A 25166-nucleotide genomic window follows, 5' to 3' on the forward strand; every position below is an offset into this window, starting at 1 on the left:
GCTCACTGTCCTCCTATGCCAACACACAGCTAAGTACAGGCCTTTCAGGACACTACTTCTACGACAAATTATTTACAAGAGTCCTACAGGATTTTTGCACTCGTCCTCATATACATAGTAATAATACTGCTGCTGTAGGGGTTTTTTTGTCAAAAATTTTATGTCTAAAGACCTAAATTTTATAGCTAAAGACCTGTCTAAAAAAGTTTTCATCTTGATCTTTAACTGTATTCATCCTAGACTGTATTTCTTTTAGCACGATAGGCATGAAAACCATCTGAACAGGCCAGTGCCTGTGTCTCCAAGTCACTTATAAGGCATACGAGGCTCAGTGAGTGCCAGGACAGGAAGCTAAAGGAATCCAACGCTGAACTAAGACCTTACTGCAGCAAATACCAGAGAGGCAAAGACTTTAACTCCACTGTGAAGCATACAGTAACCTGCTTGCAGGAAGCTGCTGTCCTAAAGCTCCATGCGGTGTACTTCAAGCACCTGTCTAATTGGACACACCACAGAAACTTTGTTTCAACCACCTTCGCCCACCTCGGGTGTTATTCACTGCAAGGCCACCTGCATTACCCAGGGCGCTGCCCCAGGGCACGGCGGGAGGGCTGGGCGGCCCTTGGCCTAAACCACACCAGCACCACACCGGGCGGTCCCGGGGCGGTACCAGGGCCGTGCCAAGGCGGGAAGGTCTTGTGTGGGAGGGAAGAGCCAGTCCGGCCCCCCGTGACGAACCTTCCCCATGGCCTGTCCCTGTATCTCCGTACGGAACCGGGCACAAGGGAGGGGCCGGGCCTGCGGAGCGCTCGGGTCGGAGGAGCGGCGGCCGCTGCCCCCGCTGCCCGCCCGGCCCGGCCCGGCACAGGAAGTCCCTCCGCCCGCTCCTCCTCCGCTCAGGCGGCTCCGGCGGGGCCTGCGCGGCGGGGCCGCGGCTCCCATGGCGGCGGCGGCAGCGCTTCCCGCGGGCACGGCCGGGATCGGGACCGGGATCTGGACCGGCCGGCTCCCCTCCCCCCCGCCATCCCTCACGGTCCCTCAGGCGCGCGCGGTCCCCCCCCACTCCCGCCCTTTCCCCGTGAGACGGCGCGAGCCTCGAGCCCGCGCGTGGTAGCCGGGCGATTCCACAGTGCCCCCCCCACCGGGAGGGGGGGAGACGAAGGGGAAGGCGGGAATGATCTGAAGGGATGACCCGGTACCTTGGGGTCGATGTCTCCCACCACGAAGAACTTGACGTCTTTGAACATCTCCTCCGGGACTTTCAGCTCCTCCTCGTCGTCGGCCAACATGGTCCCGGCCGGCAGCAGCGGGCGCTCCCCCCCTGCTCGCTATTCCCCCGCGCTCACTGTAGAAAAGCCTCCGGGGCCCGGGTCTCTCCCGTCCCCCTCCCCCCGCAGAGCCGCCGAACCGCGCGAGCAAGGCGCGCGCTGCGGGACACACCATCCCCCGCCGGGACGTAGGGGGGGTGGAAGGGGGAGGGGAGAGCCGCACCGACAAAGCGGCTCCCCCCGCCCGATCAGCCACCACCGCTGCTGCAGGGCCGCGCCTGGTTCTGATCCACAGGCGCTATCCCTGGTCCTTCCTCCCTCTCCGAACCGGACCGGCAGACAGCATCCGGCTCCGGAGCTCCCCCGCGCGGGATGCAATGGACTCGCCCCGAACGACAGAGGCGGGCAGCGGGGCTACCCGGCCCCGCCCATTGGCGAGGGGGGAGGGAAGGCAACCGCCTCCGGCCCCGCCCCCCGGGCGCCCAAGCCCCGCCCCGGCCCGGCCCCGCCCCGGCCCCGCCCCTCGGTGCCGCTGTCGGGGGACGCGGCCCATGGGCCCCTCAGCTGCCGCCGGCAGCCAATAGTTTTGGGGTGTATTCCAAGATCCAGCTCATCAGTGACTGACTACTGACGTACTGACTACTCCCGAAATCAGCGCGTACCTCCACTAAGGTTGGAAAAGCTCTATAAGGTCGAATCCCACCGAAATAAGGCATTTTTCCCTCAGAAACTGCAAAGCATCCTTCTACATTGATAATGAACCATTCCCACCTAGAGGGGGATGTATCTTACCTAACTATTTTAGATAACAGAAATCATCACTTTATATAAGTTATGGTCAACAGGAAGAAACAAGCACTTTCAGAGCCTGATTCATGTCATATATTTTAAACATCGCTGCATTGACAGGGGTGTTTAAAATATAAATACTACATAATATAATTGTATCTGTATAATGAACACTGCTTTTCAAAGGAGTTCTGGACCCCCTCATAATACTTTGATGCGGACAATGTTTCCCTCCCATACTCAGAGCATTTTTAAGAGATGGCATCGTAAGACTTAGTGAAATAAAAATACAGGGCAGCTACTGTTTCTGTCCTGCCTGCAAGGCCTGTCTCACTTTCCCAGGAGAAAACTGTATTTTTTTTACCTATGTTATTCTTGAAACAATGGTAGAAACTATAAATAGGTTTACAAGTCATTTATTTACTTTTACTGGATAAAATTTTACTGGATAAAGGATTCACCTGTCTTTCTCCAGGTCTCCTGGATCTCCACATGACATCTTCCCCTTTTTACTCCAGCTATATAAGAAATACCCAACCTATCACCTGTTCTTTTTCCACTCCAGAAAGAAATCTTACCCTTTAGTTGAATGTTTTATTGTTTTGCCCACCCTGCCAATGAAATTTACTTTTTAAAGTGAAAATCAAACTAAAAAGTGCTTAAGCTTTTATATGGTACACTTTTTTATTGTAGGGCAGGAAAAAGGTAGAAATAACCATCTGCTTTTAAATCCATTTATACCTTTCTTTCAACAATTCATATTCTCATCTCACTTTCTATCTTTTCTAATAGCCCTTGTTCAGAGTCATTTTCTTCTGTCCCATGTATTTCCTGGACTGACTTTGAAAAGACTTCTCTGAGCTCTGCTTTCCTTTATAACTACTCTCCAGACAGCTGTGCCCAGCCTTTGTTTTCTTAGTTCCATAATTTTCACTCTTTCCAACTCCATCTTTGATCCATTTTGACTTCTTCACACTGAATTAGAACTATTTTGACCAAAATCTTCCTTCACCTGCAGAGAAATATTTTTCTTATTCTTCTTGATCTACCATATTTCATTAACACCACTGCTTCCTGAGCCTCCTTTCCTGCTGGATTTCATTGCCTCTGTAATCATCTGCATCTCCCAGCACTGGTAATTTTCACTTCTTTTCTTCGATAAATATCACTATCTCTCAGCTTTCTGTTCCACATTTTTCTCTGAGTCCTTTTCTCTTCCTGATGTCATTCATTATTTAAATTCATCTTTCTCAGTGTGATCACTAAATTGCCCTTTCTCACAGGAATACCTTCCTTATATCTAAGCCCATACACTATCACATATTCCCACTCCACACAAAGAAAACCAAAGTTTTGTCCTCCAAGAGTTTGTCCTCTTGATTTCCCTTCTCTATTTTTTTTTGTTACTCTAATGAGTTCCCCTGGCCTTGGATTTTCCATAGTCACATAATTTTTGGTTCGTCATACACCTCCAAGATGACAAGTATTTCAAAACAGGCATTATGCTATTAGTGGCAAAGAACATAATGCAAACAACCTGCACACATTTTTCATAATACTGCCCCTTCCCAAACTTTCAGCAGGAGTTGCAGCTATTGCAGCATTGGGTGGGACCACCTTGGATCTTCCATTTGTTCAGCTTGCCAAACCAGAAGAATATGAGATGAATTTGCTACTCTAAATCACAGCAATTTTAAAATTCTCTAGCAATAGGTCAGATTACTGCATCAAATCATTGAAATTCATTGCAAAAGCAGTTTTCCACAAATAAAAAGTACCCATTTATACGGGTAATTGTAATTATCCTTAGGGCTAAATACTTCTTTTTAACTAATTATGATAAAAATCCAAGAATAAAGTGTAATTCCATCCACAGTATGGAAGTGTAATGAAATGTGAAAAAAAGAGAAAGGTTAAGAATTAACTATAATAGGTTTACCAGAAGAAAATTGTTTTATAAATTCGGTCCTGCATAGCAAAGATAAAATTGTGGCCCTGACCTGGGATGTGGAACATGGACTTTTGGGTCTGTCTTCCTCTTCCCAATTGGAGTAAAAGTAACTTTGCTGAGGCACAAGTTAGGGATGGCCACTGGATGCCTAAATCCTTTGGATGTTCTTTAACAACAGAACTTTTGATAGAAATGGGAAGAATGAGGCCATCCCACCCTCTCTCTCCCAAATGAATAAGCACTGAAAGCAGCTCCTGGACAGAGCCCCGGAGCTGTGCTTGGTGAGAGCAGGAGGACTCGGAAAATCCTGCCCAAGCTCAAGCAGATGTCAGGCAGGTGACCAGCTGTGCAGCACCACCAAAACAAGGGTTTGTCTGTGATGTGCCATGAAACAATGCACAGCAACAACTCTACAGAAAACTTGCCTGGTAGCAGTTTAGACACCTGTCAGTTCTAGTGGCCCCCAATAAGAAATTTTGTAGATCTCAGTATGGCATTGCACAGACAGGCTGTTGTATTATTGGCAGTGCTACTAATCTCACACAGAAATAGCTTTCTTTATTCACAATTTTTTGTCTTCAAAATGACCACTCCCAGAAGAAAAGACTACTCCCATGAGTCACAAATTTTTCCCCTCAAGTGCCTTCAAAATAAGCGGTGGAATTAAATTAATGAACATATTTTTTACTTCTATATGTATTTCATGAGTCACCTGTCAAGAAAATATTTAAATTCTAGTAAATAGACTATTTCTAACAAAAATGAATAGTTCCAATTTCGCATCGTGTATGATCTCATTTACAGACCATAAGAGCAGAAAACTAGATTGGAAAAGTACATTTTTGAACAAGAAAAATATCCCATGTATTTGCCAGAAATAAATTCTGCCTTCTGCTCATGTCAGTACACAGAACTAAGTCAAATCAGTGGGCTGGTCTCACTACTCAGGTGTGCAGCAAAGTGCTCACCTGTATTTAGCCTCAATATGTTTTTGTCAGGTTATGAGGTAAAGCTCATCTGCACAAGCTGAGTGACAATGGAAGGAGGGGGAGCCCAAATAATACTCTGCAAGCTGCTGCCAGGCCCATCCCTGGGACCATCAGCCCATCAAAGGTCCATCTCCACAAGCCAGAGGAGCACAGGGGCACACTGGCAGGTGAGAGCCTAAACCAAGGTACCACACAGGGCCTCCAAAGTGCCCAGGCAGAAGGAGAGCAGGATAAGGCCATTGGTGCTGTGCCTGTTAGAGAGAGTGCTCTGAGCTGATGTGACGTTGGCCATGTACACATGTATGTCCACAAGAGTCCACAATAATGTGAACAGTACGTTACCTGTGCTAGAAACACACCCCTGATCTCTTAACTACCAGAACTCTGTACAGAGAACTTCATGAGCATGTTTCCAGAAAAACTCTAATGTGATCTAAATTTTGTAATGGGTGCTGCTTGCACGAGGTGAAAGCCCACTGAGCCGACAAGATTTGTGCAGACAATTAGTCTTTGCTTGCATAAATGCCTTATTTGTGTGCACAAATGATTATATGAAAAATTCATACACACCTACGATATCATATTTGGGCGTAATTGCTTGTGAAAAAACAACAGCTCGATTTTTTTATCTTGTGGTTAATTAAATTCGGAGCTTAGATTAAATTGTATATTTGTTTTACTCCAGTGAGCAGAAGGCTTTCTGAGTCCTTTGTTAATAATACATAATTGTTTGGTAGCAGCTGCCTCTCTAGATGTTACTTTTCCAACAAAATATGTCTTCACAAAGTACCTAGTGTTTTACAGAAAGCTGATGTTAGTTTCCATGTGCCTGGAAAATTGTTGAAAATCCCAGAAGGTGTGCTGCCTGCATTATCTCCATTCCTATTTCTTAATGTGAGTAAGATCAGCTTTTTAATCTGAATCAAAACAGGTACACAGAGGGCTCTGTTTTGGCTTGAGCTGTCTATGCATTTTTCCTCTTTCCTTTAGTGGGACTGCTTGCAAAGGCAAATATGATTTATAATTAAAAACTTTCTTATTATCTGTACAGCAACACTGAATCCTAAAAGGCTCCCTTGGAACTGGTAGTTTTATTTTCAATTCCCTTCTAATTCCAGAACTGCACTGAGAATCCCCTGTCATTTGCTTGACAGTTTTCTTTTTTAATATAATAGTTACAAGTTTGTTTGTTTGGTTTTTTTTTGCAAGTGCCAAGTAACAAGTTATATCTTTACTATAACTGTGCATAAATGAGCAGGGGGGAGAATGCTCTCATTAGCACGTCTTAATATGAGGGTGATTTTGCCAGAGGTGAGACATAGTGTTAAAAGAGGGGATGTAGTCCTTTGTGTTACCTGCTTAGGAATGCAAAAGGTTCATTCACCTTTACAAATAAATTCTTTCTTTCTATCTTTCCCTCAGACTGGCAATAACCACCTCTATATAAATTACACACACATATATATATACACATACATACTTTTATATATATATATACATATATAAATATATACATAAAACATTATAACACTTTCTTAATGAGTTTTGGACCAGACTGTATTACACCAGGAAAGAAGAATGCAAGTCTTCCCAGTGTTCTGGGAAAAAACAAATAATTTGCCACAAATAAAACGTGATACTATAATTTATAGACTCCATTCTTTGCACCTGAAGAGAAGTCTTTGCTTCTGCTCAAACTAAGATACCTACCAAATTCTGTGTATTTTCTGAGTCTGAGAAAAAATGTTTGTGAAGTGTGGTGGGTAATTATCCCTGTAGCCCTTCTTTGTAGCTTGTCAAGATTTACATCATTTATAGGCTTTCCATTGGGGTAAATTAGTATCAGTGAAACAATGGAGAATGAAAATTTTCATTTGAGCCTGGGCTTTCATTCCTGCAGGCTTGAAAAAAAGCCAATGAAAGATGGAGTTACTAAAATGAATTTTTCTAGAAATGAACAAACTTGGCATTACTTGTGCCAAATCTTTTTTATGTTATTCAAAGAACACTAACACTTGTATTTATTTTTACATTATTAATGCATAAATGCAGAAGAAGGCAACTAAAGTTGGTGGTATTGCAGAGCATATTACAGAACAGTGTGAAGAGTGAGCCTGGGTACTGCTCCGAGAGGATCTCCAGTATTCATTTATGGCTTTGTGCTTGCGAGTAGAGTGAAAACCCTAAATTTGTGCTGATAAAACATTGACACACATATTGACATTACATTACTCTCTTTCTGTATGTTGTCCAGATAGTTAAATATTTCCTTTACTCATCCAGAAAGAGGAATGGACAGAAGACACTCGCCTGAGGATGTGTCACTGTGCTCACACAGAAGCTCCAGTGTCTCGGGGGTGACCTGTGCTGATCTTTCTGGGAACAATCTATTAAAAGTGGCTGGTTTTCCACAGGTTCTCCTGACTCAGTTAACCCAGTGCTGGCTTGGTGCAGGCAGTGATTCAGGCCTCCTGTTCTGGAGCAGAGACAGAGGGCATCAGCTACACAAGCCCACCTGTGCCACCAGGGAAATTCATATGCAGCCATGGGGTCTTAGTGCTAAAACCTTTTGAAAAATACTTCATTGCTGACATATTTTCACAGCAACTGCATCGTCTTCAGAGAAGTTCCTCCAACTTATCAAGTGTAAGGCCAGAAGGCCACTTAGATTAACCTCCCACATGGAGCACTGGGAGCAGAACTGATCATTGTCCCTAAAAGCAGCCCCAGCCTGGGAGCACATTTCTGCTTTATGGCCTTCCCAAATGCTGAAGCTTAGAGAAGCATTTTCAGGCTGGCTGAAAGACAGGTGTCTGCACATCCTTAAATGCAGACACAGGTAGACAAAGTTATCTGCCTGTGATATGGTACAAACAGAGAAGCTGAATGTATTTGTCACATGTTTGTGGCTGCAGCTTTGGGAAGCTCCCAGTGCTTAGACATGGATGTGACTGCACTATGCAGACAAGTAGTTGCTGTTGCTGGATTGAACTCCCATTTTCTTCTTCTGTGGAAGGAACCTGATTTCTATTTCCCACATAGTTTCAAATGAAATGAGGAACTTACACTGACATTCTTTTAAAATGTGTTCTGACAGCATTCTTATAACAGCCTCGAGGCCAGAAGAAACCAGTAGGTCTTCCAGTCAGCTTTTCTTATAATTTTCCCTTAAATTTAACCCCAAATACTCCTTTTCTGAGCTAAGGTAATAATTGAGTCTTGATCTGAAGACATCAAGAGACAAATCCACCGCTGCTCTTAACTGATCAACCTTAACGGGACCTTGGAGCCATCTTAATTAATTAGAGATTGATATCTAGAACTCTGCCTCTTTAGTATGTCAGGCAGGAAACATTATGAAATGAGACATTTGTTACTTAAGTCCCTAATTGTCTGCCACTCTTGAATGCAAAAAAAAAAAAAAAGTTATTGATACCTAGAGTATGTCTGTTTTATTGATCTCAATTATTGAGTACTAACCAGAAGTTGGGATTCAGACTAACAGATGTCACTGTCAGGACTTTCTCATTAGAGCCCAAGCTGAGGACAAATGCAGGTAAACTGCTTATTCTCTCAAGCCAGTTCTGGCTCTGATTCTCTTTTTTGGCTTACGGGAAGCTTTCAGGAAAATAAAGGCTCTGTAAGCCCCCAAATGTTTTGGTTAGTTGAAGGATATGCTCTGTGATATGCTGGAGCTGCCTCGATAGGAGCAGATAGATCTCTGAATCAGGAAAGCCTACACTCCGTTAATGTCTCCAGGTCTAACTCCTCTGTGAACTGGCTGAGGCCAAGGAAAGTTTAAGTTCAAAGTGTGGCTCCTTCAGTGTTTAGTAAGGTCTTTCATCTCTACCATATCCCTGATACCTCTGTAGACAGTCAAATATGGTTAAAAATGCCCAGGAATTGGGAAAACAGGACAAGTGCCATACCACACACAAGATCACAATGAACCCCTTCAAGACACCAGGCTACAAAGAAGTGATTTCTTTTTATTTTGGCCTAGTACAGCCAAACTTGTTACTTCTCCTGTGTGCTTAAAGGACCATCCTCCTCCTCAAAGGACCGTCCTCCTCCTTCATCACTGAGGCTTCTGCCATATTCATGTCAATGCTGGTCATTTTTAATCTTTGACAATGTGGCAGATACTCACAGATACCAGTTTAATCTTTGAAGAAGCCACCGAGAAGGTCTCTAGGTTTATTTAGAGCTGGCTCTATTCCCTACATAAATTAGAGCAGCCTCAGGATCCCAGGACTTCCCACATCTGACTTCTCAGTGTTGCAAATGGAAGAAGAAATTGTGGCATGAGGCAGCAAGCACCAAAGCTGTAATGATCTTCCTTCAGGGAGTCAATTACATTTGCTGTTTGCCTTATGGCACACGTAGGTGATTACTGTGTGAGGGCCAGGGTGCATTTGTTTAATGTATGCTTGAACTCTTATTACATTTTCCACTCATCTTGCTAGAGCTTTATCTTCAATTACACTCCTTTCCATATGCCCCAAGCTGTTTTTTGTTATAAGGCCAACCTGACCCTCTTATATCCAAAATGTCACTGAATTAAATCAAATTTTTATACTTTTCAACTTGAACAGTTATCTCTCGATGCACATAACAAACAGATAATGAGATCTGCATTTTATTAGACACAGAGGAGCTCGCTGATGTTTAACTATTAGGCAGAACCATTTTGCTGCTCAGTTACAATTACATTATTTTTCTCTATGGCTGGATAGCTGTCAATTGATTTAATTCATTCCAAATGTGTAGTATAATATTTTCCTCAGTGTTGTCTGCATTCAGAGAACTGAATACATTTCTACACTTTTTTCCTAAAAGGGAAGGGACTTCCCTGTAGTTATATTTCTCTACAGTCTAATCTTTTTGCCTCAAAATTTTGTGACAATTTTCCCAAGCTTTGTCTCTGAATCAGGGATGCTTCAAGATCCCATTCTTAGCTTTAAGCATATCCTCAAACCCTGCTCATTTCGATAGGATGAAAGCACATACTTGAAATTAAACAGTCGTGAAGGAAGATGAGTTCCTGAAATAAGTAGAGCTTAAAAATGCCCCACTGGCCATGTTCCAAAGGCTGACATGGCCACCATCGAGCTTTAGTGCCCTGACATCCTGTGCTTTATAGTACATGTTCATAATTTATGATTCACACAGTGCTCATAATGATGAAATGATATCAGCATCAAAGTGGGATCCAATCAGTGCAAATATTTTGGTCCATCACAGGCCATGGGAGGATCTGCTCTCTCCCCAGAAGGGCCCAGCTACCATGTGGTTCTCCTGCATGCTGGAGCCGACTCAAACAGTCATAAATAACCCAGTTGGCAAATACCAGAAGGTTACATACCCTCTCTGGTACTGTGTGCTCTGGCTCAGTGCAAGGGGAGGAAGAGAGACATGCACGGAGGCGGGTCTAACCCCCTTTACATTTTAAGCCAACAAGAACAGAAGGATATATGTCATCATTTGCTGCATCTAAATTTGTGGAGGGTAATTTCTCATAATAGGCTGCCTTGATTGCTTACAGAACATACCTTGGAGACTGGTCTTGCTTTTGTACAGCAAAAACATGTCTCTTTTCACTCAAAAGGATAAAGGATATAAAAGATAGTAAAGGAGTATTATTATTCAGATAAAGAAAAGAAAGCTTGTTTCAGATAGGGATGCCTTTTTGAGATTTACTAAGCAGTCCACAGTATTTAGATATCTACATTTTAGACATCTCAGTTTAATATAGAAAAAATTCTTATTACATTTCAAAATAATAACTCTCCTTGAAATGAATGGAAAAGACTCAACCAGAGCCATAGATTGCTTCAGAGAATCTATTTCCTCACCTATTTCACTGACATTCACAGAAAGCAGCTGCCATAAATTTTTATAATAAATGCCAGGCATATGGATGGCTAACTCTGTTTGCACAGCCTCAGCCTGTACAGTAAACCTCACCTCTGCAAAACAGTCCAGCTGGTTGTTTATCAGAAATTGTTTGCAAGATGCACCCTGAGGAACCTGCTATGGTTCTCCATGGCCCGTGGTGCTCTTTTGTAACACTTGTCATTAATCTGAGGCTGTAATGTGGTATTTAATGGGGCAGACCTCTCACCAGGCAGGAGGGATTACCTGGGACAAGGACATCAGGATTTATGGTTCCTTACAGTCACAGCTGTCATAAAACCAGAAAACCTCCTCAAAAGGAAGAACAGGCACTGTGGAGACCATTTGTCTTTGTGCAACTTCCTCACAACATGTCAAGCCCAGGATTCCACTTGCAGCCCCCCATCAAGATATGGCCATACTGCAGAAGGGATGATGGCAGGAGAAGGACTGAGCACCAGCAGCCAGACTGGTTAGAGTGATACCAAAACTGGAGGGATGGGAAGCACCCATGTGTGGGCAGCTTTGCAAGACTGAGACTACTGCTAGGAGTCAAAGCCAAGGGACAGGAGATGTCATATGTGTGAATGTTGGATGGAAGGCTTTAAAACATGAAAATCTTAGTGGGGTTTGCATTTTTTTTTCTATTGAATTCTTGGTTGTGGTTGCAGTTGCATTTATAACCCTACTGCCAAGTCAGTTGCTAGTGGTGATGTAGTAAAAGCTGCCTATGTTAACTATTCTAGTGCTCAGGAAAACACAGAAGAAAGGAGAGACAGGAGCATACAATGAAGATGCTGAAATGTGGAGAGGAAGAAGGACACTGACAGTCTGCCCAGAAAGTTCTGAAGTTGTATCAGGTCAGATGAGGAGTCCTTTTAAAAACCAGTGATTTCTTTTGTTTCAAAAATGAAATTCAGATTTTAAATACATAAGCCACCTTCTGTGCATTGACGACTTTAATGAAGACACCCCATTAAGTATGCTCATATGAAACCCTGAATAATTCACTAGTGCCAAAATGGAAGATTTTTACTAAATTTACACCGAAATCTGGATAAAATCAGAAAAAAAAAGCTTCAGTCAAAATCTGAAAGCAGAAGGTAACTACAGAAGAAGTAGAAAAAGTATAAACTACAAAAGGAGCCACCAGCTGAGCATGTCCAACCAGGTCCCTTGCCTTTCAGGTCAGTCTCTGTAGGGGCAAGAATTACATGATTCATTGCTTCTAAAGTGAGGAGAGGGCTCTGAAAGGAGAAACTCACTAGTGGCAGATGCCAGCAGCTCCCTCCAAGCCTGGTGGCTTCACCATGTGACAAGGCATGGGTGGGCACACAGCTGTACCCCAGGGCTACTCAGAGATGCTGGTGTCAGCCCCTCTTGCTGGATAGGCTTTCTCACCACCAGCTCCTGCAGGAGCATGTTGCTAGTGTCACACATCATGTCCCCAAAGTGGGAGCTAAGCATGAAGCACTAGGGATCTGCTGCAGTTCACATACCACTGGGCCACCACCTCTGAGCTACAGTCTTCCAACTTTGACTCACAGATCAGCAGCCAGAAAAAAAATCTGTTGTTTTTAATAAAATGCAGTGCTAGACAATTAAGAAAGGTCTGGCAACATTTTGCTGTTACCTCAATGAATACTGGTTGTTAAAAATAATGATGCTACTAATAAAAATGCTTGTGAAAAACAGAGAGACACTTAGACATATTTATACAACCACTTCCATCCCATGGGTTCAGGAAATTTTATAGCAGTAGCAAGAAGACTGCTTGATCAGGTGCTTGCTGTGGTAGAAGGGACTAAAACAAAATATTTCTAACATGATACTGTCAAATTATATGAGAGAAATTATGTTTGGAGACCATTAAAAATGGTTTGTCCAAATAACTGGAGAAGTTTGCTATCATGCCTGTGATCCAGGGGCAAGCTCTTTATCAGCCTACAGGAGACATCTGTAAGTTCTTTTCTTGCAAAGACATGGGAGCAGACTCATTTTAGCTGCAGACAGGAAGCGTGTGGTCACATACTACCATTTGACTTTTTCTAACTTGTAAGTAGCTCTTCTTATTTGTATGAACCTCTCCCTCATTTAAATAGCAACACAGATATGAAATATAAATAAACAAAATTCCACAGCTTTCGTATCTTCTCTAATGACCCGCCATGTTGCATGGCTTGAAAATACTGGGAATTCACCTTACTTAAATTAAGAGCATGACCTGGGCAGGCTGCAGCAGGGAAACATCCAGCTAGGCCAAATAATCAGGGGGAAGAAAATATTCCACAGCTGGAAGGAAGCAGCATGTGAATATGAATCTGAGACACTCAACAGTGATACCCAAGCTGAGAAAGCACTATGCCAGTGCTTCCTTTGGCAGGTAGGGATGTGGCTGTGGCTGTTCAGAGATCTCCAGGGAAGGAGGCAGCAACCAAAGGCCTATAAGGAAATCAGGCTGAGTGGAATAGAAAACACATCCCTTGATGATGACATCAGTTTAATTTTTGCACCTATTACCAACCAGTTACAATAACAAAACTAGTCTTGAATGCTAAAGTGAGAAGAGGTTTGGGAATAAGGAACTCCAACCAGTGGAAGTGGGTTGCCCAGTGAGCATGGAAACACACTGACAAGGAGTCGAAGGGAGTATAATGGGGGTGAAAGTAGGTATATGAAAAAAAGAAGAATTTCTGGCTCAGAAAACAGTTTAGAGTGATTTCTGTTCTTAATGTGGTAAATGGATCCTAAAACATTTTGCCTCTTAGCTCGAAAGAACATTTCCAGACTATGGATGGATGTATGTAAATAAAGATTCAGAAACCTGCCACCTGCAAGGCAGCAGAAAGGTAACCTGGAAAACACCATACAACAGAAAAACTCATGTTCAGCCTCACACTATAACAGCCTTCCCTATAGCTTCACACCTATGCAAATTATCTGTCACAATGCATAAAGCTCAAGATAAACAAACCTCTTCCACAACTTGGCATACGGAAGAAGGGTCTGAACTGAAATGGTAATTGAGTTTTAGAGACCCATCCATTTGCTGTCATCGTGCCATCTGTCTCCCCGGCAGAGTCCTGACAGCTTGCATTGGCAGCTTTGATTGCCAAAGCTCATGTATTAAGTTAGATTTACCTAGGCTTCCCATGCACAGTTTCTTATTTTTCTATGGCCCTGCTATTCTAGATGATTCACAGAACTGCAGGATACCCTGTACTCCCAGAAGCATAATATATTTTGGTATTTTTAAACTTTTTTTTTTTTAGCCAGAAATATGGATAATATTCTATTGTGGCTTTTAAGCCACCTGTAGATACCAAGTCTGCCAGAGTCCAGAGGAAGACTTGCTTCTAAGGGACTGACCATGGGTAACAGAGATCACAGGTGCTGGTGTATGCATGTGTGAAGTATTTGCTACCATCAGAGTAATAAATGAAAACTGCAGATGCCTTATGAGGGCAGAACCCCCCAAGGCAGGCTCCAAGTTATTGCATTACTGTCATAACTGCTCACTGCAAAGCACCTTTGACTAAAAACCAATATGATGCCTAGCATAACTCTGCTGACTTCCCTGAAATTACACAGATGATTAATGTTGTCCCTTAAGGTATGAAAGAAGAGATAAAATTATTTACATTTCATGTCTTTACCCAGAATGGAACTTTAACTGTGGCAGTGAATGATGTGGGAGTTGCCCTCAGACTTTATTAAGTTACGTTCCAGCTGGTCCTTTGACCACGAACACGTTTTTCACTATGCAAGAACAAAGGGTTTAATTCCAGCAGGAGTTAATTCATGTTGGGCAGAAGACAGATAAACACTCCTGGCAGTCCATTTACTGAGACATACGCAGCAGTGCAAGGTACCAGAGTCCATCCTGCCTTTAGGCCAAAGGGATTGTGGCCACATCCAAAAGACACAAGCACTGAGACATCACTGGCTTTACAAAAGAGAGGACTATGCTCTGGGCAAGGCAAGAGGCTGCTCTGTTGAACAGCTTTTGTTCTCGTTCTGCTTTGTTCCTGTTGCAGAATTAAACAACGTTTTAGTTATGTCACTGAAGTTATTTTCCTGGTTTTGACTCGATACAGTAATTTTCTTTTTAGTAGCTGGTACAGGGCTGTGTTTTGCATTTAGGATGAGGATAATGTTGATAGCACACTGATGCTTTAGCTGTTGTTAAGCAGTGCTTACCCTAAGTCAAGGACTTCTCAGCTTCCCGTGCTCTGCCATCAAACAAGTGCACAAGGAGCCAGGAAGGGGCATGGCCAGGACAGCTGACCCCAACTGGCCAGAGCGATATTCCACACCACAGAACACCATGCCCAGTATATCAACAGAGAGGAACTGGCTGGGAGCCACTGCTCACTGCTCAGGGATGGGCTGGGCATCCATCAGCAGGTGTTGAGCAATTCTGTTGTGCATCTCTTGTGTCTCTTGGACAGCATTCCTCTTTCTCCCTCTTTTTTTTTCATTAGTACTAGCAGTAGTATCATTATTATTATTGTTTCAATTATTAAACTGATCCTATTTCAATCCATGACGTCCACTTTTTTTTCCCTGTTCTGCTCCCCACTTGGGAGGGGGCAAGTGGCTGCATGGGATGACAGTCATTCAGTTGGTGGCTTCCTAAAGAAAGCTTGCATGCCCTAAACTGGATTAGACCTGCCTGAGGGATAGTTTTTTACAAATAAAAAGCCAAGAGGATTTCAACTCATTGTTTTACTTTCTGTCCCTAGACAGAAAGACTTTTCAAAGTTCTTCATAAGCATCCAAACCAACAGAACATGATCTGGCAAAGAGGTCACTCAATGGGACACTGTGAGGGTGTGGGGCATTCAGGTCCTCCTTGTTCTTGCTCCAAGGTACTCCTACAATCCTACAGAGTCTCCTACTAATACACAACAGGATTAATCTCTGCTTCTCAGTCAGGGAATTGCTCTGCTTTGAAGTAAGTAATTACATGTTACTGGGAGAGAAAGACTGACTCCAACTGTGGCCCTTGGCTGGCATGTTAGAAAACCCCAAGTAAGTCCATGCTCCAGTAAATATGTGATTATTAACCAGCTGCAACCCCAGAAACCTGAGAGAGAGCTACCCAGAGCAGCCAGCTGCTTGGCAGTGGAAATACTTACAGGAGCTACAAAGCATCACGATCCAAGCTTGTAGCCTGAGCTTCGATGCTTTGAAGCTTGGTCACCTTGGTTGGAACTAGATGATCTTTAAGGCCCCTTCTAACCCAAACCATTCTATGATTCTGTGATCTTGGTTTCAGAACACTAGAGTGACATTAGAACTGAGGATGGGCTCTGAGAGTATGAGAACAACCTCACAGTCTGTGCATTTTTACTGTGGTCTTGTTTGACCATTCTGCAATAGAAGAGTGGGTGGTCTGCAATTGTGTTCAAAAAGCATGGCTGGATGTGGTGTGAGGCTGGACTGAGGCTGGTTGCAAATTGAATGAAATTCAAGTGACAAATACCTGAGGTTTAGAAATTGCTGTACAGGATGCACACTTACTGAGCAGTCTGGCTGGCAACTGAGCACAGCTTTCAGTAGTGGTGTATATACACAGTGAGAATATGTGTTCCTTTAATCCTTGTATAACCTAGCAGCTCCACCTACCCTGTAGACCGAAATTCTCATTCATTCATTGAGCATGCCCAGCAAAAACTCCTCCTGAGCCTTACTCCTCTCCCTTTTCTGCCAGTTACAAGGGCAGAGGTTCTAAAGATCTGCACAGAGATTAACAATATAAATCCATTCACCCTTTTCCCAGGAGTAGATAATACTTGGATGTGCATTTAGGCAGTGGCACTGATTGCATTGTGAATTCCCTCCTAACCTCCAACCATCAGATACGTATTTTGAATTGGAAGGTACCTCCAGTAAATGGCATTTAGTAGCAAGCATTATTTAATGTCTTTACTGGAGGGGATGCTACTAAACCCAGGAAAGTCCTGTCACTTCTAATTCCTCTGGCTCCATCAGCAAAGATGTGAGATAATCCTGACTTTGTAATATAGATCCTTTTCTCAGAGACTTTCACAGATGTGCTCATTCCACAAGCATTATCCTCTAGCTAAAGATCCCAGCCTTCTGCTCACTTAATAAATATCAACAGTTCTGAGAAAATGAATGGTCTTACTAATCTGTGTAAAGTAAACAGCATTTTGTCCTTAAAAATAACAATATTTAGTCACCTCCAGAATCTGGTGCATTCAGCCAAGGCACATAAAGAATGCAGAATCAAAATTGTGAAATGATCTAGGTTGGAAGGGACCTCTAGAGATCACCTGGTCCAGCCCCATTGAAGAGGGGCTAACTTCAAAGTCAGATCAGGTCACTCGCAGTGCTGTCCAGCTGAATATTGGACATCACTAAGGAGGGAGATTTCACAGCCTCCTTGAACTGATTTTAGAGTTTGACCACTCTCCAAGGGAATATTTATTTCTTAATTTCTAATTGGAATATAGAATCATAGAAGGGTTTAGGCAGAAAGGAACCTGAGACATCATCTAGTTCCAACCACTCTGCCATGGGCAGGGACACTTTCTGCTAGAGCAGAGCCCCATCCAACCTGTCCTTGAACACTTTCAGGGATGGGGCATCCACAACTTCTCTGAGCATCCTGTTCCAGTGTCTCACCACTCTCACAGGAAAGAATTTCTTCCAATTTAATGCTAGCTTAATCCAATCTAAACCTACCCTCCCTCATCCTAAAGCTGTTACCTCTTGTTCTATCATTCCATGCCCTTTTAAAAGGTCCCTTTCCATGTCTCTTGTAGCCTCTTTAGGTACTGGAAAGCGCTATAAGGTGTCCCCAGAGCCTTCCCTTCTCCAGGCTGAACAACCCCAACTCTCTCAGCCTGTCTTCATAGCAGAGGTGCTCCAGCCCTCTGGGCATCTCCATGGCCTCCTCTGGACTCACTCCAACAGGTCCATGTCTTTCCTATATTGGGGGACCCAGAACTTAATGCAGCACTGCAGGTGGGGTCCCACACGACTGGAGCAGAGGGGCAGAATCCCCTCCCTCCAGCTGCTGGTCACCCTGCTTGTAGTGCGGCCCCAGGACATGGGTGGCTTTCTGGGCTGCCAGTGCACGTTGCCAGATCACATTGAGCTCCTCATCAACCAACACCCCCAAGTCAGCACCTGATGTTGTGATCCTCACTTGTTGCATCCCATCCAACCCCTGCACCTCTAAGGAGAGTTTGCTTTCACCCTCTCTACACCCACCCCTGAGGTAGCTGGAGACAGCAGTAAGATTTTCCTCTTAACCATCTCTTTTTAGGAGTGATAAACTCAGTTCTTCCTGTCTTTACACATCATATGCAGGTCTGCTCATCACCTTGATTACCTTTGACTGGACTTCCCCTGGTGAGGAACCCCAAATCGGACATAAAATTCCAAGGTTTGTTGGATAGAGGGAAACAGTTATAACCGTAAACCTGACGGACACAATCTTGCTCATATATAGGCCAGGATGCTCCTGCTCCAGGATGTGTCCAAGAGACCCATGAGGTCCTCCTCTCAATAAGAAGGTTGTCTGACCAGTCAGCCCCCAACCTGCACTCTTGTATAGGACTCTTCCATCCCAAGTGCAGACCTATGCATTTCCATATACATGCACACACACATATATATTTGTCTACATTCTCTATTTCCCTTTACTTCTCAACTGACCCATTCAACTCCAGCATCTGCCAACATATATTTTTTAAAGTCGAGTAAGTAAGATAATGAAAATATTAATGATTTTTCATGAGAACATAATCTAGTTTTACTTCTTTAGATTTAATACATTTTATTTTCATTTCCCTTTTAATGTACTTTTTGTCTATTTGTTCCTGAAACAAAAAATAATATTTTCAGGAGAACATATTTTGTAATTTGTGGTTGATTCTATTAATTCTGGGTCATAGGTTTTTCTGGGAAGAGTCCACGCAACAAAAAGCTCTCAGCCCTGGCAGTTGCTAAGTGTTTTGATCAATATAATGACAGTCAAGGGTGTTTTGCACCTTACAAACCAGGAATTTTAAATCAAGAGGCTTTATGAAAGCCTGCAAACCCTATTTGTCCTTTGAGTTGTAAGTAAAAAACCTTCTCATTCCAAAATGGTCAGTATTCTTGTATATAAAAGATAAAATAATAATTTCTCCCCCCAAAAGATGGCAGTTTATTTCCAAAAATATGACATAGTCTCTAAGGCTACATCTGTTCCAGTACTACAATAGGATCCCTGGTTCTGACAATGAGTAGCACGGCACTGAATGAATCCATAGGGGAAGATCCCGTTCCACTAGAACAAGGTTCTGGACCTGTTTTGGATATGCTGCTTTGCCTTTCCTGTGGTAGCACAGAGGAACAAGTAGCAGCAATAGAAAACATCTTGTTCATTACCCCTTGTTATTGTAACTTGCTGTTTTAATTTAAAATTTCAGAGAGATTCAGGAGAGGCAGAAGGAAGCCCCAGTTTGGTTTTACCCTCCATATACCACGAGCATGGAATGCATCGGGTGCTCCCAGAACATCTCCTCTGTTTGTGTCTTCTCCCCAACTCTCTCAAACTGCAGTTCACCAGCAAATGCCATTGTCACCTGATCTTAACACAGATGCCTTTCCTTCCTTCTCCCCCAAGAGATGCAAACTGTGAGCCCCACGTTAGTGCCTGCTGGCTTCTCACCTCACGTGTCTGACCCAAAAGCCCTTTGGACCTGTTATCCCAGGGCTGTCTGGAGAAGCAGAGTGCCAGCACCAGCGCAGCCCTGCCTGGATGCCGTCCAAGGCTTGTGGGCTGGAGCTGGCTGGCATCCCTGCATGGAGCTGGGGCACAGGGAATCCTGCTCGGTGGGGTTAAATTCTGACTTCTGCAATGAAGCCCAGAATCCCTCTGCTCATCGCAATTAGTGTGCTAAAAACCAGGGGAAATGCTCAAGCATTTCAACAATGGCTAATGTTATTAAATGAACAATTAATAAGAGCAGTCAAGTGAATGATTATTTCTAATAAAAGGCCCGACAATTGCTAACAAGTTAGGAAATGCCAGCGCAGAAGTTCTCAAAGAAATAATCCCCTGCCACATTGCCCCTACACAGCATAACCGGGGTTACTAACAGGTTTGCTGGGGGCAGACTGTAGCTTATCTGGGAGCAAGGAAATTCCCGTGGCGCCTCACTAACACATTTTTAGAGGAGCCCAGGGACAATTTCACAGGGATGCTAACTTTCTGCGGCTGGTACGGAATACGCCCCGAGGGGGAGAAGCCACCCCGAGACAAAGCCGGGGCTGATTCCCGCACAATGCGGGCAGCGGGCTGGCAGGGGATGGGCAGCGGGCAGGGCAAGGACAGCGGGAAGCGGGCTGGGGTAGGGGCAGGGGACGGGCAGGGGCAGCTGGCTGGGGCTGGGGCCGCCGGCTCTGCCCTCCCGCTCGGCCCGGCGCCGGTTCCGACCCGCACGGACATGACTAAGCAGCACCTCTCCCTCCGCGGCCGCTCCCGCCGGGCTGCCCGCCCCGCACCCGCGCACGGCGGGACTCACCTGCCCGCCCCGGCCCCGCCAGCCCGCGGCGCGGCTCCTCCGCAGGGGCCGCCGCTCCTCCGCCCCGCTCCGGCCGCTCCGAGCCGCCCCGCTCCAGCCGCGCACCCCCGCGCCCGCGGAGCCGCCGCCTCTCGCCGCCGGGGCGGGCCGGGGGCTGCCGTCAGCCGCGGCTGACGCAGGGCTCTTCCTGCCGGGATGAAGCCCCCCGCGGCCGCCAGCCGGCAGCCCCCGCGCCCGGAGGCACTCGGGCGGCCGGGGACCCCCCGCGCCCGCGGTAGGGCGGCGCTTTCCCCGCTCCCGGCGCGGGCAGCGCAGCGCCTCCCGCCGCCGCCGCGCCCGGAGCAGCCCGGAGCAGCCCGGAGCAGCCCCGCAGCCCCGGCATGGAGAGCCCGCTCAACCTCAGCTGCTCCGCCGATACGACGCCGGACACCGGCAACAGGAGCGGGTCCTCCGCCGGCCCCGAAGGCGGCCAGGCCCATCTCTCCGTCTTCAGCGTGTTGGTCCTCACCCTGTTGGCCATGCTGGTGGTGGCCACGTTCCTCTGGAACGGGCTGGTCCTGGCCACCATCCTCCGCGTGCGCAGTTTCCACCGGGTACCCCACAACCTGGTGGCCTCCATGGCCATCTCCGACGTGATGGTAGCAGCCCTCGTCATGCCCCTCAGCTTGGTGCACGAGTTGTCCGGGCGGCGGTGGCGGCTGGGCCGGTCGCTCTGCCAGGTGTGGATCTCCTTCGATGTGCTCTGCTGCACTGCTAGCATCTGGAATGTCACGGCCATTGCCCTCGACCGCTACTGGTCCATCACCCGCCACCTGGAGTACACGCTCCGCACCCGGCGCCGCATCTCCAACATCATGATTGCCCTCACCTGGGCACTCTCTGCCTTTATCTCTCTGGCTCCACTGCTCTTTGGCTGGGGAGAAACTTACTCAGAGGACAGTGAAGAGTGCCAAGTCAGCCACGAGCCTTCCTACACCATCTTCTCCACCTTTGGGGCCTTCTACCTACCCCTCTGCGTGGTGCTCTTTGTGTACTGGAAGATCTACAAGGCTGCCAAGTTTCGAATCGGATCTCGCAAGAGCAACTCCATCACCCCCATTACACCAGAAGCACTGGAGGTAGGTCAGCTTGGTTGTGTTTGGCTGGGGTCAAGCGCTGGCAGCAGGCAAGCCTTTGCCAGAAGTGGGGGAAACCTAGACCAAAAATGTGCAAGTGAACAGTGATCCACCAAAGCCCTGTGGACCCTGGAGACTTCCAAGGGAAAGCAGACAGCAAAGCTTGCAAACCCAGGCTGTTGGCTCCTTCTGAGCCCCCAGCTGTGAGCACTCAAGGTGTAGCTAAAGTAACTTTGGGCAGATTGTGAGCCTGAGCTCCACGTGGGCGAGCGGTGACTCACAGATGTCCCCCCGTGGAATGCTGAATCAGTGCTCACCGGCATGAGTAAAGGGTCACCATCCCTCCCATGGGGAGGCAAGGGGAGGGTGGATGGATGGGGTGCTGTGTCTGCTGGGGATAATACCCTGGCAACCAGAGCTGTGGCTTTGGGAACACTGTGAATTTACCCAGACAGAAAACACGTGCAGAATGTCCTTGGAAATCTTTCCTAATTGTGACTGCATTGTGTCAGTTCATCCCAGGCACGGTGACTCTGCACTGTAAAGATTTCTTGCCGGGAGGAAGCAAATGTGTGCTAATTTTCTTTCCTCTCCTGCCAAGAACTCTTAAACGCAATGGGTTTAGAGAAAGTAAGCAGACTTCTGTGCACGGCATGTGGGTGTGTGCCTGTTCTGCTGATCAGATTGTAAGTGGGGAAATAATCTTATTGTGCTGCTGTGTGAGCAACCCCATGTACCCTCAGTACTCTCTCTAGTTTCTAATCTCACTTTAATTAGTCTCCATCACCCAGAGGAGGTCATACAGCCACCTTCCTTTCAGTTAGAGCGTGACGTGGATAGCCTGTGTTTCCCCTGGAGCCTTGGCCCTCGCTGGCATTGTTTGGCTCTGTACCTGCTGTGTGGGATCACCTGACTGGAGTACATATGGTGCAATTTGTGTTTGTGTTTGGCAGGTAAAAGAAGCTGCCCAGCAGCCACAGATGGTCTTCACTGTCCGTCACGCCACTGTTACGTTCCAGACGGACGGAGACACGTGGAGAGAGCAGAAGGAAAAGAAAGCTGCCCTGATGGTGGGCATCCTTATTGGGGTCTTCGTGCTCTGCTGGATCCCCTTCTTCATCACAGAGCTCATCAGCCCACTCTGCTCGTACAACATCCCACCCGTTTGGAAGAGCATTTTTCTATGGCTGGGCTATTCAAATTCCTTTTTTAATCCACTCATCTACACTGCTTTCAACAAAAACTACAACAATGCCTTCAGGAACCTATTCTTTAGGCAGCAGTGAACAGAAAAAGCTTTCCTGCTGCCCCAGGAAGCTGATTTCAAGTGTCAGTGTTTTCTACCAAATTCCTGAGGAAGTTCAAAGCCACAGATACCGAGATGATGCTAAAAACGCATCGCCATGGGTCGTATGTCCCAGCAACAGTCCCAGTCCCTCAGCAGGCTCTACATCCCAGCCTCTCAGCTGCTATTTTTCCTGCGAGTAGCATGTAAGGGCTTCTCCTGCCAGCAGCCTGGCATCCTCGCTCCAGTGCCCCGCTGTGTTCCTCCTGCCTCCCCAGTGACACTCTGTTTGGTAGCACCAAAGGTGCAGAGGAGTCCACTGGCAAAGAAACATTGGTTTGGCCACTGCTGGTGTCTCACAGCAGTAATCAGCTTTGTCCAGCAAAGCTGGGACCCTATAACATCAGGAGGTTTTGTGATTACATATGAGAGTAGATATTTTATGGCTTGGCTGAAAATGTGATTTGTCTTGTCTTTCACTGGTAAAGACTGCAAAGTCTTTATTTTTGGGAAATAAAACCCTTGGTAAGGGTTAAGTGCAGGCTACAAGTACCAAGCCTTTTCTCACATACTTTATGAACAGCAAATTGTGTCTATTTGCTTTTGGATTCTATGTAGCACGTTTGTTTTAAAGAAAAATACTTATTGTGAAAGCTGAATGCATGGTGTACCCTGGAATGAGAGAGAATGCATGGGAAACTCGCCTCTCGTTCCCTGACTGCTACATGTGAGCATCTGCCTCAGACCTTTATGTTTAGAAATACCAGCTGTAAATGCTAATCTTTGTGCCTGTTGTTTCCCATTTTAGAACATAAATGTGTTTTGAGCAGCTGTGGGCAGGTTTCCTCTAGTTTCAGGGGATGCAAGGGGTGTATTTCAAGTTGCTTGTCAATGAGGAACTGTGTTTTACTGTTTCTGAGTGCAATCCAGAACTTGAAACCAAAGCAAAGACCCCCCTTTGTTTCCATGAGCACTGGGTTGCAGGCAGAGGGCAGTTAATGACAGGTGATGTTTCTTTCTGGAAGCGTAATCAAACCATGGAGCTTCTCTTCTGCAAGGACCAGACTTGAATATTTCTTTTTCTGCCCACCTGTCCTTCTCTTCCTGCCCCTCTAAGGCTCCATCCCCCATGGTTGTTACTGCTCTTTTGCCTCCCTGCCTTTCCACATTGCCAACTTAATTATAGTGTTGGTATTTCACTCCTAGAATTAGAGTTACACACTTTATACTGCGCTGCTGAAAGACTGGCAGGTCTGCAGGTAAAGGAAAGCATTCGTTTTAACTTAGTTAGGGGCAGCCACTGAAATCAGACCAGAACTGAAATGGTGGAAAAAAAGACAAGATGGAAATCAGAACGACCTGATTTCATGTCAGATATCTCAAGAAGAGATAAAATGGAAAGATGTCAATTAATCATGGTAAAGCTCCCTGAGGGTGGGTAGTATTGATTTCTATCTTTAGTAGACTGTGAGACATCAGATGTTAAAATTGTCACTGGTCCTTTAAACCAGTCAAAAATCCTGGCAGAGTTGGCAATAAAAGCCCTTTTTTCTTTTGCTGTCCCTGGACAGGTGAAAATGGAAGCAGAGGTCAAGGTGCTCTCTAGTGTTGCAGCACTTTAAGGACCAGTTAGACAAACATCCATTAGCACTGACAGGGACATGGTCGATCCTGCCTTGTGGCAGGAGGAGAAATAGGATGGCCCTTGAGATCTTCCTTAACACTATCTTATGAAAGTCTGTTAGAAATACTAGGTAAAAACCTGCCCTCACTGAAAGCAATGGACAATTTTTTAGTGATTTCAAATGAATCAGATTTTTATGTGGCATGTCTTGTCTCATGAAAGCATAGTTTTCATGTTAATTAATTCAAGGAGAAGATGGGTGGGATGTGAGTAATCTTCTAACTCCCGTGAAAGAGGCTCTGACCTGCCCTAACCATGTGCCAATCTTTACAACTAGTAAAGAGCATTTTCTCTCTTTGTTACATATTTTAAAATACTACTAGTGAGATCTCTGATGTATCAAAAATTGTAATAAACTCTTGAGCTGCTTTTTTTTGCTGAGTATATAAAGACTGTGCTGCTTTCTCTGGACAGTCCATAATTGATGCTGAGTTGTTCCATTTGGGAACTACTGCTTTTGTTGTGCCAAGGGTTGTTTAGCCAAAAATGACTTGGAAAAAATGCTTCCTTTTTCACGCCAGAACTTCAGCTAAACTTGATGGTGCCTGAAAATAGGTGACTATTTCTTAGGCCCCCAGAGTGACACTTTAAACACTTTAAAGCAGGGATTACCTGGGAAGTTGGACCTTAGTTCCCCATTTT

General features: G+C 45.4%; 2 protein-coding genes across 2 annotated transcripts in view; one reads left to right on the forward strand and one right to left on the reverse strand.

Annotated features, from left to right (window-relative positions):
- Positions 1-1642, reverse strand: part of PAXIP1 (PAX interacting protein 1) — a 32756-nt gene extending 31114 nt beyond the window's left edge. Inside the window, exon 1 of the mRNA XM_039549429.1 lies at positions 1200-1642. Coding sequence (XP_039405363.1) covers positions 1200-1289 — 90 coding nt within the window. The 5' untranslated portion in view covers positions 1290-1642. The remainder of the gene's footprint in view (positions 1-1199) is intronic.
- A 19144-nt stretch (positions 1643-20786) lies between these two features.
- On the forward strand, positions 20787-24893 carry HTR5A (5-hydroxytryptamine receptor 5A). Its single transcript, XM_039569590.1, has 2 exons — positions 20787-21558; positions 22509-24893. The coding sequence occupies exons 1-2, from the start codon at positions 20821-20823 to the stop codon at positions 22839-22841; spliced, it is 1071 nt and encodes a 356-aa protein (XP_039425524.1). The 5' UTR covers positions 20787-20820; the 3' UTR covers positions 22842-24893.
- Positions 24894-25166: the final 273 nt, after the last annotated feature.

This window comes from Corvus cornix, chromosome 2, assembly GCF_000738735.6.
Source record: "Corvus cornix cornix isolate S_Up_H32 chromosome 2, ASM73873v5, whole genome shotgun sequence".
Lineage (NCBI taxonomy): Eukaryota > Metazoa > Chordata > Aves > Passeriformes > Corvidae > Corvus > Corvus cornix.